Source organism: Sinocyclocheilus anshuiensis, unplaced genomic scaffold (genome assembly GCF_001515605.1).
Source record: "Sinocyclocheilus anshuiensis isolate Anshui unplaced genomic scaffold, SAMN03320099.WGS_v1.1 scaffold702, whole genome shotgun sequence".
In the NCBI taxonomy this organism is placed as follows: Eukaryota; Metazoa; Chordata; class Actinopteri; order Cypriniformes; family Cyprinidae; genus Sinocyclocheilus; species Sinocyclocheilus anshuiensis.
This window is the reverse complement of record NW_015548184.1, coordinates 681,326-702,861: the sequence shown is the minus strand read 5'-3', so window position 1 is coordinate 702,861 and position 21,536 is coordinate 681,326. Positions and strand designations below refer to the sequence as shown.

General features: G+C 37.0%; 1 protein-coding gene across 1 annotated transcript in view; it reads left to right on the top strand.

Annotated features, from left to right (window-relative positions):
- The window catches only part of LOC107704832 (thyroglobulin-like), a 34,073-nt gene that overhangs the window by 6,435 nt on the left and 6,102 nt on the right, over positions 1-21,536 (top strand). The window contains 32 exon segments of the mRNA XM_016507856.1: positions 14-250; positions 614-751; positions 1,164-1,241; positions 1,389-1,489; positions 1,616-1,736; positions 2,117-2,320; positions 2,411-2,611; positions 2,769-2,914; positions 4,149-4,305; positions 4,467-4,631; positions 4,965-5,114; positions 5,291-5,455; positions 7,240-7,377; positions 7,902-8,099; positions 8,263-8,433; positions 8,825-8,911; positions 9,041-9,075; positions 9,077-9,125; positions 9,303-9,318; positions 9,320-9,426; positions 9,526-9,699; positions 13,141-13,252; positions 13,338-13,417; positions 13,543-13,686; positions 13,815-13,836; positions 13,838-13,878; positions 14,000-14,134; positions 15,034-15,198; positions 15,309-15,516; positions 15,655-15,742; positions 16,030-16,168; positions 17,336-17,532. Of these exon segments, the coding sequence (XP_016363342.1) occupies positions 14-250; positions 614-751; positions 1,164-1,241; positions 1,389-1,489; positions 1,616-1,736; positions 2,117-2,320; positions 2,411-2,611; positions 2,769-2,914; positions 4,149-4,305; positions 4,467-4,631; positions 4,965-5,114; positions 5,291-5,455; positions 7,240-7,377; positions 7,902-8,099; positions 8,263-8,433; positions 8,825-8,911; positions 9,041-9,075; positions 9,077-9,125; positions 9,303-9,318; positions 9,320-9,426; positions 9,526-9,699; positions 13,141-13,252; positions 13,338-13,417; positions 13,543-13,686; positions 13,815-13,836; positions 13,838-13,878; positions 14,000-14,134; positions 15,034-15,198; positions 15,309-15,516; positions 15,655-15,742; positions 16,030-16,168; positions 17,336-17,532 (4,169 nt within the window).

Below are 21,536 nucleotides of genomic sequence, written 5' to 3'. Positions count from 1 at the left end.
TGTGTCTCTTCAGGTCCAGATCCATGCTCTATGGTTCAAAACCGGGTCTCTGAGTTCCTGAAGCAAGCTGAAGAGCTGATCTCTGCTTCAAACAGCTCGCATGTGCCTGTGGGTTACGGTTTTCTCCTGGCAGAGAGTGTCTATTTGAGCCCTGAGGAGCTGGAGCAGACACACTCCTCAAAGATCCCCATCACTCAGACTCTGCTGAGGAACCCCAACTTGGCGCTGAGACGACTCGCAGCTCATTCCAGTACAGCCTTATGTTTGATCTGTCTCAAAATAAAAGCTCAAAAACTGCAGAAGAAATTATAGTAGGGTTCAAAAGTCTGAGACAACATCTGAAAAACTTGGAAATAAAGGTTTTTGAAAATAATGTCATTAAAGGTATAAAATTAAGTACCTATATTTAAGAGTATAGAGAATTTCTCTGCACTATTTAGATAAGCTAATTTGTGTGACTTACTAAACATTTGAACCCTACTATATATTCTTCAAAGGTGCCTACACATTCCAGTTATTTAATAAAAGTTGTAAGGTTGGGAGAGGACACATCTGAGATGTGCTATAATGATTTAGCCACACTAAGGCTTCATTTGCTTTCGCTTCTCAACAGCCCTACATTTCTACTGGCAGAGCAAACTGATGGCCGATGACAAAGACAGGCAGAGTTTAATGCTGGGATACCAACCCTACATCCCACAGTGTGACGCTTATGACCAGTGGCTACCCAATCAGTGCTACCAAAGCACAGGTGAAACCATTCTCCATATATTTTTTTTTATCATGATAAAAAAAATAAACCTTTTACTTCATGTAAAAGCCTTGACACATAAACCACTGTTCTAAACAATAATATTGTGAAATATTATTGTAATTTACTTTGTATTTTAATGTATTTTAAAATGTAATTTATTCTGGTGATGGCAAAGCTGAATTTTCAGCAGCCATTACTCCAGTCTTCAGTGTCACATGATCCTTCAGAAATCATTGTAATATGCTGATTTGCTACTCAGGAAACATTTGTTATCAATGTAAGCAATAGTTGTGCTGCTTAATATTTTTGTGGAAATTATTTGATGAATAGAAGGTTCAAAAAAATGCATTTGCAGATCATTTTCTCCTAAGTTTTTTTTTTTTTTTTTTGGCTGTGTTTGATATCATAGGTCAGTGTTGGTGTGTTGATGAGGAGGGAAGATACATCACAGGCTCTCTGATGTCTCGTTCTGCACCCTCTCAGCAGTGTGAGAGTCCAATCCCATATTTATCTCTAATCTTTTTATAATCAAAGTAGTTAGGCTAACTGCTTGATTTAGTTCTGTTGTTTGTGATTTGACTTCTTGATTGTGAATAAGTATGCAAGCTGATTTGTAAAAAAAAATGTCCCCCAGGCCAAACTAAATGCCAAAGGCTACAAAGTCACTTCCTGCTCTCTGATTGGACACAAACAAGCTCTAATATCACTTACACGTACAGCCCATCATGTGAGGAGGTGAGGCTTTCTTTTTGTTTTTTGTTTTTGGATTGAATTATACATACAGAAGGCATTTTATGTTAACCACCGAAGGTTTGCATTTCATATTTGTCTGTCTCATCGTATGTGTGCACATGTTTGTAGGACGGCGAGTTTTCGGTACTCCAGAAGCCCGGTTTAGGCCATTCACAGGGATTGTGTGTGAGTCCAATAACTGGACAAGTCATCCAACCTGCCATCACCAGTCTTTCTGGAGAACCGCAGTGTAATTATTTCATCCATTCATCTTTAGAGTGTGATTTAGTACAACATGTTCTCCGATCAACAACCTTTGTTGGTCAAATTTATTGTCAATCGATCACATGCTTAACCCTTTCCTTGCTGCTGAACCTAACCATAACCTACCCATAAACCCTTAGGGAAATAAAAGGGTGTTAGGAATTTAGTTTCATAGCACAATTGGCATGTTTTTCCAAATTAAAAATGGAAAAACACATCTCAAAAGCCCTACGTTTTCTAAGCAAGATCGCATCCTGTTTTAACAGGAGGTGATAGTAACGTTGTTCCAGCACTAACATTTAGTACCATATCAAGCAGTGAGGCATTGAGAAATGTACCATGTCAGGCCCATGTTGTGTGTTGTAGGTCCAGGTTGGTGTTCTCTACAGAAGACTCTGGCATTGCAGAGAGAGATCGGTGTGGGCTATGAGCCTCAGTGTGTGCAGGACGGGCAGAGATTCTCACCCCTGCAGTGTGACCTGTCCTACTGTTGGTGTGTTTCTCAAAGCGGAAAGGAACTGCCAGCGACACGCACCCTCCGCAGCACAGGACAAACCCCAGCCTGCGACAGTAAGTAAATTAGGTCACACTTTGCATTTCTGTAAAGTTGTGGCATATGCTTGTGGCAACATGATTTTCCCTTATTTTTTCCCTTTTCAGTTCCTGAGTGTCCTCTTCCATTTGGAGATGTTTCCCATGGTGCTGTTCTGTGTAGCACTGCGAATGTTGCGGGTCAGCAGACGCAGTGCTGTAAGCTGTTCTGTGACCAAGGTTATGTCAACACCCTTGTCGCCAGCTTCCTGTGTGATCCCCAGGCCAAAAACTGGCTTGATGATGCTCCACTATCCTACGCCTGTCAAAGTAAAGGCTACAGACACAAACATTGTCCTATTTACCTGTTAAAACACTCACAGGTTGTTGCAGTATGTCCTTCGGGATTTGTCGTTCTAAATCTTGTTGCTCTAATTACTGTGTATCTGTTTGTACTGAGCAACTGTGTGTCTGTGATGTCCATCAGAGCCTCAGGTTTTACAGATAGTGCAGGTGTCCTTACAGCTGAAGCTGTCCCTGGCTGAGGGTCAACAGAGTTGCAGCACCCAAAATGTTCAGCTACAGGCTGCTTTACTGCGAGACATGAGAGCTACAGGCCTCTGCAGCCTACAGGTACAATATAGTCTGCTTTGATGCTTATGATGGTTCCCTTGTGAGGAACCCATTTCCCACTTATTATTTCCGTGTATAAAAAACTTTGAAAGAAAAAAAGAAGCAGCACAATATTATAAAGACAACATGTTTTAAAATCAAATAATTGGCTTTTTATAATTAAATAATTTTTTATAATCAAATAATTTTGCCATTCTACATAAGAGAAAGCACATTATTCAAATGTATTTGGAAAATGTTTATATCTTATTTAGTTGGCAGTGTATCTTTTTATCTGACCACTGTGTTTAATATTAATTATTTAAATATGTAATATTGTGTAATATCACAAGTCTAAAAAATAATTAAACTGATTTATTTTTATTGTTAAACCATGATTGTCAGTAGAATAAAATAGCCATTATTGGCAAATGTGGCAAAATGGTTGTTATACCAAATTGAAAAAAATTATATGAAAAATTTTTATATAAATGATTTGGTATTTAAGGTAACTTTGACAGCCCTAAAAAAATTACATTTTGTTTAAAAAAAAGAAAAAATCTTCCATAGACCCCAGGGTATTAAAGGGCCCTTGAGGGGAAATGGTCATAGAAAAAAATATGAGATGTGAGGGAAAATATATATATTTCTGTTCGCTCACAAATGTTCAATCACAAAATTTTCTTTTTCCTTGCCAGAGTTTGTTTGCTTAAAAAAAAATTGCGTTCCCTGTGAGCAAATGCCAGATTTTGTGGAAACACCAAACTTTTGCAAGTGAACAAACTTTCTTGGAGAGTGAAAAACTTTTATATGCAAATGCAAAACAACTGAAATATATTTTTCCTCCCATCTCATATTTTTCCATTACCATGTTAAATTAGAGGCTCCATAGGGGAACCCCGAATCACAGTTTGAAAACACCATATAGCATATTACAGTAATTTTCCACTAATACAACTTTAGATTGACAAGTAAACAACACCAAAATGTGCAACACCAGAATGTGTTATTAGTATGCAAGTGTCATATTTTTAATATGTAGGTGTCATTGGCCTGCAGTACAGCATTACAACAAACTGTGTAGGTCCGTAAAGCCTACAGAGACAACTTGCATGTGAATTTATTAAAATGACATTCAGAAAACAAGGGTTTTTGTTCATCTATGCTTTGTTTTGGTTTAAATGTCTTGAAATTTTGCATCACTGTGCGTTTGTTTACTTTGTGTACTTTTTGTTTGTGTCTTCATGTTTGTTAGCTGACCTTATCTGGCCAGACCAGCTCTGTTGCAGTCTGTGAAGACTCATCTGTGTCTCTTGAGTGTTTGAATGACAAGGAAGTCACTGCACGCATCACCTTTAGGGCCAGACTCTCCGACCTGCCAATAACATCTCTCCCTGATCTCCATGACATTGGTGTGAACAGCTTTATGCACCTTTAGTCCATTTCTGTACATGTAACATATCTGATATCTAATATCAGATGCATTTCACACTGACATTACACTGAATCAATAATGTTTTTTATTACTCCACGTGATTTTCTTTCTAAATAAATACACGTGTATATTTTGCAGATATGGCACTTAGCGAGGAGAGGATGTTAAAGGGCGTGAGGGAATTAATCCAAAGTGGGTCATACCAGTCCATCTTCCTCTATGACGGTTCTCTCGCTCTTTCTATTCCTCCCTCATTTAGCTGCATGGATGGCTATAAGCAGCTCCCACAATCCACTGGGTGTGGTAGGTTGGCTTCTATACCAGTTGGTTGTCTTAATGACAGACCGGCCTGTGTACCATAAAGGAAAATGGCTTTTCTAGTATTTCCGAATATGCACCTATAAAGATTTCTATAATTGATGCATGTTTTAGCTTACTGGCATAGAAATATGGTGAGCAAAATTGTATAAATGTATAAGGTAATATTTCAAACTGCATGCAATTTTTCCTCCTCTATTATTAATCTTCCTTCTGTATCTGTCAAACTTTCTCCTCTTTTTCCACTCAACACCATCATTATCCAAGCTTAATCACTCTGCTCCCTGTGTGTTTGTTTTTATCCTCTCTCACATGCAGTAGTGTGTCCAGCTGGTTCTTTTTCTAGTGGTGGTGCGTGTACTCCGTGTCTGCGTGATACTTTTCAAGCGGAAGAAGTGCAGGTCTTGTGTTCTCCCTGCCCCTTGGGAACATCCACTGTGGCCCAGGGAGCCTTTAGTGCTTCTCATTGTGAGTAAAGGCCAAACTAAAACAGCCCAGCCCAACACACAAACTCAAGAATAGCTGGTGTTAGATAGTTACAATTAAACATGTCAGCTCTGTCAAAATGTAGATAACAGGTTTCAGAGGAAAATGAGTGATTGTGATTTTTCATCTTGTTTTCTATTTGTCTTGATGCTCTTAAGGTCTTACTGAGTGCCAGCAGAGTAAACTGAGTTGTACAAAAAAAGGTGAATTCCTGTCAGCCCAGAAGGACCCCATGTCTGGCAGATGGTTGTGTGTCTCTCCACAGGGGGAGCAACTTTCTTGGACATCTTCTGATGCTCCAGTGACAGTTGAAGAGTGCAAAGGTACGTGCTACAGTCAGTATTAGGGAGGAACTAGGCCTAGTTAATTTTTTTTTTTACATTTTATATAGCATGGCAGTAGTTCATGTGTTTTTAAAGTAGTGGAACTTTTCAAGTAACACACAACTTTTACAAACAAGAAAATATGCGGAATGAAAAATCGTGCTGTCTGTCCCTTAATTCACTTGATTCATATGTAGTACTTTATTTTAGTAGGAGTTTGTATTATGTATTATGTCTGTATGTAGGAGTTTATTTTAGTGACTTCAGTTGTTCAAAGAGTTCATGTCACAAACTGATTCATTGCTTCATTTGAGTCCCTGCTGGTCTATCTTTTTTTGGTAGCAAACTATTTAAAGTTTGAAGTGAAAAATTCGCCCTATGTATTTTCTAAATGCATGTTATTGATCTCATTGTGAATGATTCATCCATGCATTTGTTTCATTTTATTTTTTAAGATTTATTTTTGGGCGGTTTTGTCTTTATTATGATAGGACAGTACAGACAGGAAGCAAAGTGGGAGAGTGAGAGGGGGGGATGGGATCGGGAAAGAGCAACTGCGCTATATGTCGGGGCGCTGCCCACGAGGCTATTGGTGTAGACATTTGTTTTATTTTTAAACTTTTTTGATTTCTTTATTTAATCAAAATGTCATAAATGGGTCTTTTGTGAAATAACTTCTCTCTGGTGATATACACCGGACTCCTCCGATCATTTGGTCCACTTAAACTCCGCCCCTTTCTTACAATTGACTGCAGTCTTGTATTTAGATCTGCTTCCATCCAATCAACAACCAATTTTTTCCCCTTAATTTTTTCATCTGTTTCAGTCAGATGAACATCACAATACTGAAGAAAAGATGACGCTACTTCCGTTTCATTGAGGATTTTAAATTCTGCCGTTTCTTACTATTTGACTAGTTTTTTTATTTGATATTACCCTAAAATTACCCTATCCATACACTGAGATCTTAATTATTTTGTGTCAGATAAATTCTGCTCTGGTTGTAAAAGTAAATTATATGATGCTGATAGTTTTATATTCAGAAACATATTGCCTTCTTAATGTAGTTCGCAACTTTATGTTAGTGTACCTGACTACTTTTTTTAAATGTAGCTTGCGTGTAGCTTGGGGAGCTACAATTTGAAAGTACCTTCCACAAGACTGTCTCAAGTATTGGTTCAACAGTGCTTAAAGGGTTAGTTCACCACAAAATGAAAATTATGTCGTTCCAAACCCGTAAGACCTTCGTTCATCTTCGGAACACAAATTAAGATATTTTTGATGGAATCTGAGAGCTCTCTGACCCTCCCATAGACAACAACGCAACTGTAATGGAAAGCGCGCGCATGAACTGGCTTCAGCAGCCATTATTCCAGTCTTAAGTGTTAAGATTCTTCAGAAATCATTCTTATATGCTGATTTGGTGCTCAAGAAACAATTCTTCTTATTATAATTTATGTATTATCTAAATATTGTCTAACTTTTGAACAGTAGTCTAAGGCTTGCTTGTAAAATTTATCTTCAATCATCATCTCCTGACTTTATAATTTCAGCATTCATTTGTCCAAAATTTGACCAAGTACATATGTTTTAACAACCTCTTTTTTAACATAAATCATTTATCTTTACACAAGCTAATAAATATAAAATATTGCACATTTTCATTGGAGAAGTAAGACATTAATCATATTTAAGTGTTATATTTGGCATTGGGTCTTTTTTTGGTCTTAGTGACACTCACATCTCCTTTCCCAAAACTGTGAAGATTATTGCAAAAAAAAAAGAAAAAAAGTCTTGCGGTATTTTGGCATTACAGAGCAAGGGGTTTCTGGGAAATGATGGTGCTGAGACGTTCCAGACTCTCAACTGTGTTCTGAAAATAAAAGGAGATGATCCCAATCTGATGGTGCTGAGAAAGAAAGGTAAGATCATCAGCTGTTAGTTAAATCCCACATGTTCTCAGTTTGGTTAGTTATTGTGAGTCACCAGGACCCTGTGTTGGTTACACATTGCAATAAAATGTGGTGATGCATACAATATTGAGACATTGAGTTTGTCTCAATAGAGAATGAAATTTTCTATGAGGCAAAGAGCATATGAAAATGAAATCTAATCAACATACAATATCATAATTGAACTGTAGTCCCAAAGGTTAAGTTGTGGTTCGTGAGTAATGAATTTAACAAAGTGGTCTAGTCATCCGTGGACACAAGAATAAAGAAAATTCTAATAAAAACATTGCTAAGACTTGTTCTGTTATGAGATAAATATTTTTCCATGTGAAATAAATGACTTGATACTTTGAGACTCCTCTCAGGAACAGGGATTCCAGTTTCTAGTTATTTCTGGCGACCCAAAAACATTTAGATGCACTTGTGTGTCTTGGCCATGACTAAAAGAATATCTGTACTTCTTCTTTTCTCCACCCTTCATCTTCTGACAAAAGGTCATGAATTCAGCACAGCAGGCCCGAAGAGTTTTGAGAGGCTGAGTTTCCGAAAGACCGGTTCTGGAGTGTATCGGATGCTTGTGTTTGATGCACGTGGATCCACTCTGGCAGACGTCCATCGCTTCTGCGTCAACTCTTGCAGTCGTGAGAACTGCTGTGATGGATTCATCCTTAACCAGAATGTCCTCGATGGAGGTCAGAGCCGCTCTCACTCATTACAAGCGGATGCAGCTCCTTTCCACTGCTATAAAACCAAATCACTACAATACAAAACTAGAAGTGTCATGTTTTTTAATTTTTTTTTTTATATATATATGATCAATGAATAATTGTTAAATGGTTTTGTCCTGTGCTTTAGGCTCTATCATGTGTGGGCTCATGAGCGCTCCTTCAGTGCTGCAGTGCAGTGAGGCAGACTGGGACGTGGGGGGTGTGGCCTCCTCCAGCCGCATCTGTGGTGCTGGTGTCCAATACAGCAAACAACTGAAACGTTTCGCTTTCAACTTTGGTGGACAGGACTTCACCATCAGTATGAGTCCATACACGTACACACTCCGGATTTCATAACACTTTCAAACTGTACACAAATGTGTTTAATTGTTGTTTAAAACTGCACAACTCGGTTCTGCTGTTATTTGACCTTTATCAATTGTTTAGTTTCCAGTGGTTGCTCTTTATTGCTTCATTCTGGTGTTTTTTCCATCCTGGTACCCATTTTATAAACTTAAAAATGTACAGAGTTTACTCTGTCTGATTGATTATGACTTGCTGAATCATTACCGATGTGCAGTGCTTGAGAATCTTAGCTTTCATATCATAAAATTTTACATGATTGCGAATTCAATTGTATGTCATATATATCAAGATTTATGATTGTATGGAATGATGGGCATTATAATGGAAATGAACATTTCTTGCAGCTGATGCAGCCTTACCGGCATCCAGCAAAAATAAAACTGGCTACCAGGAAACTCTCATCAGCTTCCAACGCATCTACCTCTGGAAAGGTTCGAACATTCTGCACACGTCAGCTAAAGCGTTTTAAAAGCCAGTCATAAACAAAAGTATATATTTTGATGAATTATGATCTAGCTTTTATTCTTGTATAATCTAATGGTTATAATTTATGTCTTCAGAGTCTGATATGAACACACGTCCAAAAACCCCCTCTTGCTTGCAGTGGATCAGCTGTTGTAGAAGATTCCAAATTTGCTCTTTCTGGTATGAATGAATGAAATGAGGCCAAACTAATTTTATATGTATATATTTACTAAAGCTTTTTTGTGTTCTTGTGCTTAAAAATACCCTTATAATAAACTGTACTGTTTTAAAATTGGTGTTTAAAAAAAACTCTGTTCTGTGTTTTTTTTTTTCTCTCTCTAATAATAATTTATTTAGACTCCGTAAAGGAGACACAACGGTGATGTTAAAGTCGACCAAGAGAGGCAACTTCCCAGTCAGCTTTACTGGATCTTTAAACACCAATACACTTTCCAGGAGGCACAGCTGTAGTGTCTGAAACGTAAGATGCAATTTGCTTACACTTATATACTTACTAAATGTCTGTGTGGTCCAAGAATGTGTCACATTCTGATCTGTAAATATGGGATTTGGGTTTCAGGCTGCGAAGAAGAAGAATTCTGTCATGTGTCTGATATTCGTGATGAAGGCCCTCTGTATTTTGCATGTGTATTGTATCCTGACACGCGTGTATGTGGGGCATATGACAAACCCCTCAGGCAGGCATGCAGTTTAGTGATGACACAGAGTCTTCAGACTGCATACCAGAAGAAAGGTAAGTCGTTTATACACAAAAAGATCATGCTTTCACTACAATTAACAAATAGGGTCATTTTAATTATTTACTTCCACATGGATCTGAAATAATGAAAACACTATAAATCAATACACCATGTGATTTTGTTGTCATACCCCATTTCATCATAAAATCACATATATACTATATTATAATGTATATTATATTTTCATATTTCCAAGCATTAGCTGTCTATTTTCAGAGACTTTTCTCTGTGATTGGACAGATGGGTTTTGCATTGCCTTATGCAGACTGTGGTCTATGGTGAAGTCTGATGTCAGACTCTTACAACTTTCATAGTGACTGAGTCTGTCGTTTACTTTATTTGTTTTCCGATATGATCCTAGCAACTGAACATGGAATGCAGATGATTCAGATTTTGGTATTGCTGGAGCTTGAGAGAGACATAAGGTGAAAGGACAAAAGGAGACAATGATGATGGATTAATAATGACTAGTTTGAAGTCTAAGTCTGAAGTGAATGCTAGTCTGACCAACACTAAGCAGACTCAAAAAATATATAAATATTAAAATAAATATAGAAATATTGTTTTGATTTGGGACAGTCAAACCAAAATGTATTCAGACACCTTCAAAATTTCTCACCTTATCACAGTTTTAAACATTTTACTGGTAGTCCACTGTATGAAGAATTTTTGGGTATAATATGTCACAGTTTACTTTGCTTTGCTATCCTCACTTACATAAATGAACTTTAGTGTCCTGCACCCACTAGTAAAAAAAATATATAAAAAATTATATCTGGTGCCTGAATAATTTTTAGTTTGACAATATAATATAATAATTATTAAAGGAAAGAGAGAAGTACATTAATTACACAATTATCTTTACTTGTTTTTCTACTGTTGCAATTGCAAACTTGAACCAGAATCATTATCTCCTGTATTTTGGAGTTCACTGGTCATTAGCCATAAAACAAACCATGTCTAGTTCTCATTACACTTTTTTTGAGAATTGTCTGGATGACTGGAGAACATTTCAGCGAGGTGAAGTGGCAAAACTCCACCTCACCCATGTGGCGTGCAGACAGCAGTGAGCTCATGCTGTCTGCGGTATGTGGAAGGAAAGACTAACACAATCTAATGCGACTTTCCTCAACACTACCTGTAAAATCCACTATCTTGACATATTGTCTAGCTGGTACAGTTGAGTGATGTTCTGACATTTGACTTCTGCTAAATGCTTTTGCTTCCGTCAAAAAAGTGTCAAACTCATCTGTTAATATCTTAATTCATTACCCTGTTTCATGACCATTTAAGTGTGAAATCTAACGGAAATTCTGCCAGCTACATTCTAAGTTAGACGACTCTAACTTAAAGGCATCACGGTATCAAGTGTTGTATGAGTATTAGTTTCTATTAGTTTTTATGCCATCCATATGCTATACTGTCCTCCTAAATTTAAACCTTTTTCACTTTTAGCAGATATAATAATCCATGGTCCATATAATAATGGCTTAAAGGGGTGGTTGATTGTGATTTCACTTTAAGAACGTTAGTTATTGTGTAATGTTGCTGTTTGAGCATAAACAATATCTGGAAAGTTACGAAGCTGAAAGTTCAATGCAAACGGAGATATCGTCTTTTAAATTTCTGGCAGTTTAATGCCTACAAAAACAGCTGGTAGGGACTACAACAAGTTACTTCCGTTTAGCCAATCACAACACACTGGGCTAGCTAACCAATCAGAGCCCATCGCCTATTTCTGAGGGAGGGGTTTCATAAAAGCAGGAAATGATCAGCGTGTTTCTCAGAGAAGGGACAGAGCGGTGTGGAATAAAGGTAAATTATGTGAAAAATAATGAGTTTTTTTAAGAAACGAAGCATTAACACGTTAACACCCCATAAACACAATCAAGCCTAGAAAAAAACAGTGAACCACTCCTTTCATAAATTAAACCATTTACAAGAAAACTGAAATTGTCAAGTGATTTCAAGGGGACTATGAATGTCCGTTACCCTGGCCATGGTGTACAAATTCTGGTCATGGTGTACAAATTCAAAAAAGAATTTGATTTTGAAGTTCAATACCATTAATCTTCATTTCAACATTCTCCACTGTTTCACATTTGGACTGTTCCTCTAGGTGTCAGAATTAGTTTCCCCTGAAAGAAAAGCACGTGGGTGAGACCCTCTGTATTTGTGGTTTATGCATGATGTTCATTGTTAGCCTTTAAATTAGAAATGGATAGTAGTGTTGTGTAAGATTTGGTAAAGTGAGTGAGTGACCACACAATAATGTGGTTTTCTGGATGTCTGTCTAAACTGCAGAACAGCTCTAGGATTTAAATGATGTGGAATCACAAGTAATTTATTTGAACAGAAGCGGAGAGAAGGAGTGCCTCTCAGATTACCTTAGTCATTCATTCCTCTCCATAGCAAAGACGTTGTCCGCTCTTTAGCCCCTTAGCTTTTCTTTAAAAAGGACTGTTCATTGTGGACTATGTAAGGTTTTATGTAAGAGAATTTTGTCTGGTTTTTGTTTAGTACAAGCCTTTTTTAAGATGCTTATATGGAAATAATCATTTTAAAAAAAGTTCATTCAAATCTGAAATTTAATTCTAAATGAAAAAAATAATTACTACAGTGTGTTGGATTATAGAACCATTAAAAAGTTAGGGGTTGATGAGTCTTTTTTTATGTTGTTGAAAGAAGTCTCTTATGCTCACCAAGACTGCATTTAGTACAATTGTGAAATATTACAATTGTGTCACATTATTATCAATGTTGAGCTGCTTAATATTTTTGTGGATACTATTATACATTTTCTTTTTTTTTCTTTTTTTAAGAATGAAAAAAAAAATTATTTAGTGTCATTTTTGACCAATTTAATGCATTCTTGAAAAATATTATTATTTATGTCAAAAAGAAAAGAAAAATGTCTTACTGACAACATACTTCTGAACAATTTAAAATGGCAAAACATGAATATTTGGATTTGATAGTCCTATCGTGTGTTCCTGGAACAGAAATACAGTGATTTTCAGTCATAATAGGGGATCACAGGGGCTTGAATGTTTCATGGCCTATAAAGTAATCCACAACAAAAAGGTGTGATCATAAACTCTTAACATGTGGTCCATCTGCTGAAGATGTTTAAGGGTGGAAAATAATGCTACCTTTGTGGAAATCTGCTGTAAGGGGTTTCTCAATGCTGTAAAAGAGAGTTTCCATTTTTTTGACCCAGCGTTTCATCTTAGCTTGTACTGAGGGAAACAAAGAACCTTTCATAATTAGCGAACAGTATGTTTTTGCCCCAAATCACCACTTGGAAGTTTCTGTGTGTATAAATGTTCCACTGTTTGGAACATTAGGTCAAAAAATACTCTTTTTACCAACCTATTCCGATTCGATTTTACAGTCATGCATAATATGGACATCACTTTCTTTTTCTTGTGCAGTTTCTCTGTCTGGAAGTGTGAAGAGCTTTTACAGCCGTGTTACTTTTAAGAAGATGGTGTCCTACTCTGTACGCAGTCGAGTCAGTCTGTCCAGTAAATCTATCACAGAAGGGTGAGGAGAAAGCCAACAAATTTGTGTTTCCATCTCAGTTTATTTGTTTCCTTCATGAGTAATGCTGTTTTAATTTTTCAAGCAGGTTTTTTGAGTGTGAGAGGCGATGTGATGAAGATTCATGCTGCCGTGGCATAGGATATGTTCAAGATTCAGGAGTACCTGGTACAAAAGAACCTTTACACTCAGACGAGTCTCGAAACACACATCTTATTCACTCAAAACACGTGATGTGTCTAATCTGAGGAATGAAACCACTCACAGTTGGTCTCTGCTTTGTCTTTGTACAGGATCAGATGTGTTGTGTCTAACTCTGAATAGTCTGGGTATCCAGACGTGTGGTGAGAATGACAGCACTAACTGGAGGATTCAGGACTGCTTCCCATCCAAAGTGCAGACTGAAGCCTATCCCTCCGGCTGGTATGAAAAGCCGGGTATATCTGAAATCCATGTGCTTTTTCGAACTCTGTGTATTTCAATGAATTGAGAATTCCCATTATGTGACTTGTTAAAGTAAATTACTTCATGAAAAGATTTTACCATCCTCTTTGTATGTCTGTAGTTAACCAATGGATAAAGAATCCAAGAATGTCCACCATTTAGTCTCCGCTCTCCATCAAAGAATGGTAAGAGACTCCTAAATGAATAATAACTTACTGTTTTCTAATTAATGTATTTATAATTTAATTAAGTAATTTATGTAATTCCCACACATCATTCTTGATCTCATTGCTTATGTGCAAGCAGCTGATTTGAAGAACTGGAAGCAGTTGGATGCCGCCTCTGTCAAGGTGGATTCGTCTGTTTCAGCTTTTGACATTGTCCACATAAGCAGCGATATAGCAGAGGATCTGGATAAAGTCAGAGAGTGGTGTCTGTCTGGTAACATTTCTCACCTTTCGTTTTCTGAGAACTTTTACAGGAAGCTGATGTGATGGAGGCACACTTGCTAAACACATGTAGCAACATAGTTTACTTTTGATCTGAATAAATATTATTTCTTATGCTCACCAAGGCTGCATTTATTTGATCAAAAATACAGTAAAAGCAGTAATATGTTGAAATATTGTCACAATTTAAAGTATCTGTTCTATTTTAATATATTTTAAAATATCATTTATTGCTAAGATGACAAGGCTGAATTAATATACAATAATATACATATATGTATATATGTGTGTGTATGTGTATATATACACTGAACAAAATTATAAACGCAACACTTTTGATCAACAACCTGATCAACTCTATGCGAAGGAGATGTGTTGCACTGCGTGAGGCAAATGGTTATCACACCAGATACTGACTGGTTTTCAGGCCTCCCCGGACCCCCCCAATACAGTAAAACTGCACATTTTAGAGTGGCCTTTTATTGTGGCCAGCCTAAGGCACACCTGTGCAATAATCATGCTGTCTAATCAGCATCTTGATATGCCACACCTGTGAGGTGGGTGGATTATCTCGGCAAAGGAGAAGTGCTCACTAACACAGATTTATACAGATTTGTGAACAATATTTGAGAGAAATAGGCCTTTTGTGTACATAGAAAAAGTCTTAGATCTTTGAGTTCAGCTCATGAAAAATGGGGGCAAAAACAAAAGTGTTGCATTTATAATTTTGTTCAGTGTATATATATATATACAGTATATATATATAATTTATTAATTTGAATGTATTTTATTTAATTAGTAATAATCAGAATAAATTTTTTTTTGCAATTCACAGTACATCAGATGTATGTGGTTATCTTTGTTTTCTCATAACTTTCTTGTATTCTGTAGCTTGTGCGGAAAGTGAGTCCTGTTCAGCTGTGTCCATCGATAGCAGAGAGTCAGCCATGAGATGTGTGATGTGTCCAGACACACACACCTGCCTTCCTACGACCAGCGGACCATGCTGCTTCCTAGTCATCAAAGAGCCTGCTCAATCTGTTTACATCAGGACAGGTGGCACATTAAAACAATGCATTCTTCGATTTATTCAGAGTGTCAACCAGTTTAGGGTGTTTCTGATTTCTTCCACCCCAACAACAGAGATGTTAAACATTTCTTTATAGGTATACAGCCAGACTTGACTTCTGTTTCCATCCCTGATCACGGCACACTTCTCGGGGAGAGTGAGGTGAAACCCATAACTGGCTCAGATAGCAAGCGTGTGACCTACTTCCTGGGTGTCCCTTATGCTCATCCACCAATCGGAGAGCTCCGTTTCAGCCCTCCACAGCCAGCTGACTGGACTAGTACCTGGAATGCCACGTTTTCTGAGTGTGTTTGATTGCAGATTGTAAAAGTATAAATGTATGTTCTCAAAAATGAACATGTATTTATACCCTCAAATCTGCAGAATTAATAGAGTCACTTTTCTTGAGTGAGATCTGATTTGCTTGATCAAAACTGTTTTAGATCCAGCTGTCTTCAGCCTGGCGATCCCACTGACTCCACCTCCAGCAAAGACTGTCTGTACCTCAATGTATTTGTTGCTAGTAGTGTGGTAAGACTCACATGACATACTTGTGAGCTCATACATGCATAAATTCATATATAGGTATACATGTAGAGTACTATTCAGAAGTTTGCAGTCAGTAAGTTCATACAAAATAATACATAATATACTCATTTAATTATTTTTTCTCATTTAGTGTCTCATTGGAACTCACTGTATATCATGGACTTTTATATATGTTAATACTGCTTTCATAAACCACTGTATCTGCTGACTGACTGTGGTGCAAATGCTGTTATTGGTATTCATAGTACAATTTTTCTGTTTTGTCACAGGGAAAGAATGCTCCGGTTCTGGTGTTCTTCCACAACTCTGGATCGGGTCTCTTAGATGGCTCTTACCTCGCTGCTGTTGGCAACATAATAGTAGTGACAGCCAGTTTCAAGGTGGCTGCTTTCGGTTTCCTAAGTGTAGGTACACAAACACGCACATATACATGAAAGTGTTCAAATATGCATCTTGATAATATTCCAAGACTCTAGCCAGCCCCACAAATGCTTTCTATTTTAAATATATGTCAAATGTAATGGCAAAGCCAAACTTTCTATAGCCATTACTCCAGTCTTCAGTGTCACATGATCCTTCAGAAGTCATTCTAATATGCTGTTTTGGTGCCAAAGGCATTTTTGGTATCAAAACCGTTTTTGTGGAAACTGTGAAACATTTTTTTCTGGATTCTAGAAATAGAAAGTTCAAAGTTCACATTTAAACAATTTAATGCACCCCTGTTGAATAAAAGTATTCATTTATTTAAAAGAAAATAAACTTTTCAGTGTACATCCATTGGATAATAAACATTTTTTTTCTGGGTTCTGGATCTGTAAAGACCGAAAACCCTTGGCATAGAGCAACATATAATATAGAATCTAGTACATAACACATAACACAGTCCTCACGATTATGAGCCCTGAATACAATCATCTTTAGTTTTATTTTTCTTTATTGTTGATGTGTTTGTTTTCATGCATCAAAAAAGAGAAAGCCTTCCTGGACACTTTATTCTGAAAAGTCCTGAAAATATTATAAGGAATGAAGACAGCTTTATTATATATCCTACACTGGAATTAAACTGTCCTGGAAGCTCTGTTCGGTTAGAAATTATGTGAATATGGTTATGGAATATGGTTACGTAATGTCCACGTGAGAAGTTCCATTCCGCACATTGGTTGTGAAAATATTCGGATTCTTTTCCCCTTTGCCACCCTTGGCTGAGTACGTTTGAAAAGGAGGCCTAACTGGTGCCTTTGAGTGGTCTGCCAGGATGAGCTTTCATTGTCCAGCCAAAAACAACAAGCAGTGAAAGCTGTGCAGAAGCCTGATTGGCTTCCTTAAGTTTCTTGAACTGTTTGTGACAATGGTATTTCCCAGCCAAAAACCCCTGTGGAGCTGGGAATATTTTATTAAACATTTAAAAGATTATTATTATTATTGTATAATGGATCGACTTTCACATGCTGGTTATAATGAAAAGGTGATTTTTCAGTCATTTATTGCAAATCTTCTTGCGTCATAGTTTTAATCTATGTGTGGAAAACACATTTGGATGTGCCTGATGAATTGAACTCTGTTGACTCTGTGTAGGTTCCAGTGCTCTGCCGGGGAATTATGGGTTGCAGGACCAGGCAGCTGCTCTGGATTGGGTTCAGAAGAACATTGCTCTGTTTGGAGGAGACCCCACTAAAGTCACAGTAGGAGCAGAGAGAAACGGAGCCGACATTGCGAGTCTTCATCTCACCTCACCGTCAGCTTCATCACTTTTCCACCGTGCTTTATTAATGGTAAGAACAGAACTCTGAGTTCCAACTGCCGGTTACACGACATCACTGTTTAATGTAACAAGACTAATGTCTGAGGTCACATTTACAGTAAAATCAACCTTCTCCAGTCCAAAAAAGAATGATGCAAGGTTGCACAACCATCCTAAAACATTCAAAGTCAAAGCTTCGTAAGCCCAAATTTAAATAAACACGTGCTTGAGGAGCTTAAATTTTTCTCTGACAAAAAGTCTGTCTCTTTCCAGTCCAGACACAACAATGCCTTTAGATATCCCTCTATCAGCTTTTGAGCTCCTGGAATGAATTAGATGTGATCTATCAAGGCACCTCCTCATAGTTGTCTTCCACAGTGGCCAAACTGTCAAGCTGGTGGTTTGGCATCATGTAGACAGACCTCCACCTCTTCTTCAAACTAAACTTCTTTTTCTCTGGTTTCTCTTGCTGTCCCAGCAAAGACAGGTAGGAAGAGACACTGTTCTGAACCCCATAGCTGACCGCTGAAGGGCTTGTGCTCTGGTGGACGAGCTCCGAGCTGAGTGTGGGAAAATGCATTAGTATTATAGATGTTGTCTGAAAGGATTTACAGTATCTAAAATGCTTCTATGTTCATATGATAGTTCAAATACTTGTCAAATAATCAATTTCAGTTTTAGTAGAGAAACAATAAGGAAAATTGTAAGATATACATTACCATTCAAAAGTTTGGAATCAAACTTTTTTGAAAAAATAAATTACTTTTATTCAGTAAAGCTACAGTAAATACTTGTACATTTAATATATAAATACTAACTTACATTTATTCATTAAAAAATATGAAGTAGCACAACTGTTTTCCAACTTCGATAATAATCAGAATTTCTTTAGCACCAAATCAGCATATTATAATTATTTCTGAAGGATCATGTGACACTGAAGACTGGAGTAAAGGATGCTAAAAATCACCCTTTGCCAGGAATAAATTCATTTAAAAATTATTTTAAAAATATATAGAAATAGAAAACATCACAATATTACTTTACATACTGTATTTTTGGTTCAAAAATGCAGCCTTGGTGAGTATAGGCGACTTCTTTCAAAAACATTAAAAACATTACTGACCTCAAACTTTTGAGTGGTAGTGGTTAAGGGACAAATCTTGAGCGGCTTTTATTGATCTTATTACCTGTTCACTGCCCTCCAGTCAAAAGATAATTTTCTCCCTTCAGGTGTTTTCGTGAGCTCACTCAGAGGTGTTTCACAGGCGATCAAGCATGGGCCAGTTAGAACACAGCACAGTCCGTCTGCTATATCTAAACCAGAGCGAGAGGGAAAATCTGCATCAAATTGGCCATCTTTTACACTAAAAGTGGTCGTTTTTTGGTGTAGTATTTGATTTACCAGAGTAGTAGTTGACCAGATCTTCCAGACATTGAAATGTGAGGCGTGGAGAGATGTAATACCAGTTGTTTGGCATTCTAACTATTCGATAATGCTTAATAGTTCTGTGGCGCACAGATAAAGTGTACGAACCTAGAAAAATACAAGCAATATGATTGTAACATCAGCCATATTAGTGAACAAGCCAAAATATTATTTAGAAGATCCTTTGGATTGGTCTATTTATAAAACTCTGTCTGTCATCCAGAATAAGCTGAAATATGGACCAGACCTTGTGCTGAGTGGGACTAGACTAGGATATAATGTTCATCTTAAATATATATTCTGACCGTTTGTGCTCTCTCTGATCAAGAACGACCCCACTCGGTTTCCTGGGAGTTGAAGCAGTTCCTCAGCTTTTGGTCTGGTCACAGTTTCAAACAGCCAGCTGAGACAGTCAAGAATGTTTCCATTAGCACTCACAGAGCATTAAACAGCTAGTGGAAGCTAAATGAGAAGTAGCTAGTATAGTTGGCATTTCAGAACCTACCCATGGTAGACTTTTGTGGCATGACAGTGCGGTATATAGTTCACTTCCTTAGTGTTGTCTGAGTAGACCTTCCACCAGTAACTTTCTCTGAAAGAAAGTGAGACTTGTAAAAATGTATGTAGACAGTTCTTGTCGTTTATAATGATAAAAAAACAACCTATTTCTATTCAGTGAAAAAAAACATTTTTCTGTGTGTGTTAAACAGCAGAAGGTTAGGCTAGTGTTAAAGTTAACACTGGCTTCAAGGTTTTGTGGTCAGTTGTGCATTCACACATTGTGCCCAACAACTGTCAGTTTGTTGTTATTGATGTATAATATAGTTACTATTAACATACTAACACTTCAAACATACAAACATTGTATCTATCTACTAACACTTCAAACATACAAACACTATCTCTCTCTCTCTCTCACTCTCTCCCTCTCCCTCTCCCTCTAGTATTTATCAAAGAATCATGAAAATTATATAACTGTTTCCACAAAAATTTTAAGACGCACAGCTGTTTTCAGCATTAATAATTATATCTGTTTCTTAAGCACCAAAGCAGCATGTTAGAATGGTTTCCAGAATGACTGGAGTAATGATTGCTGAAAATTCAGCTTTGCAATCACATTAATAAATTACATATTTAAATATATTAAAATAAAAAAGCTGGTATTTTAAATTGTAATAGTATTTCACAATCTTGCCATTTTTACAATGTTTTTGATAACATAAATTATGAGCATGAAAGACTTACCCCCCCAAAAAAAACACTCTTTTGAATCGCAGAGGGTATGTGTTTGCATAGCTGAACTTATATGTTTCTGCTAGCATATCTTGCGTAATAATCTTGTGAAGCATGTTAAGAGACAGATTTTACTATTAGCATACAGGCAAAAGCTCTTGTAGAAGCGTATGATAATGATACTTACTCAGACACTATTTTCAGCCAATCTCCCATTCGAAATATGGGCTCGCAGATATCAGGAGGAGGGTAGTTATCCAACACTAATGCCATGTCATTCTCATCCACTGTTAAACAGAAAATGTCACATTTGCATTGATTTTCATAATGTTTATGTTTGTTACTAGTTTTTTTTTAATGTTTTTTAGCTGAAACAAAATGAAACAAACCTGTATTTTTGAGCATTTGTATTAGGAAGTAATTTAATATTAATCATTTGTATTTATGTTGCAGTGCCAGGAAGTACTTCGAATATGCACTTTTAGCCTTTTTTTAAGTCAAAAATGATGACTAAACAGAAAAACAAACTTCCTTGTTTGCTACTATTCAGTGCTGGGTGTGTTAACAGCTAATTCTTGCGCACTTGTGTCCAGTTTTAAAGACTTATTATTTTTTAGGTCATACACAAACTTTGTTTTTTTTGCCAGAATAGAGGAGTTTAGTTCAGCTTAGGCTATTGAATATTATTTCATTTCAAGGACAGACCACAGCTTATGCCGCACATTCTATAAAGAGAACCGATATATATGTATGCCTATGTATTAATACCGTTTGAGTCTCTCTTCACAAACCACAACATCTGTAAATGATTGAAACGATGTGGCATAAGCTTACAATAACTGGGAGCATCACTTGAAACCAGTCACTCAAACAGTGCTCAGCATTTTCGTACCTCTTGGTGGAAGGTCTTCATTAGTGCGAGTTTGTCTGAAATCCTCCAGGGTTCTTTGGCTTGCCAGAGTGCCTCCCATTGTCAATCTCCCATGGCTAGTCCTACAAATGAATCACATCCAATCAGCCATCAGATGTCTGTCCCAACTGAGACAATCTCCCCTTCTTATAGATTCTGCTATTGTTCTGTTGTGCAACTTCCCACTGATAAGAGTTTAAGGGCATGGCCTGAGTAAACGGGGAAGCTTTCTCACCACACTTTCCACTTCACAAATAAGCAAAAATAGGAAGTGTTGAAATGCAACAGCTTTATAATCGCATGCAAATTCATTCACATATGCTCTATATATGGAAATAATGCACCGCTTCTGGTAAATAGGTGTATAAATAGCAGTGGTATGCAAAGAAAACCACTCACAGTTTCATGATTTTCTGTTTTGACACATTTTTTAGTCTAAACCATAATAGATTAATATAAAACG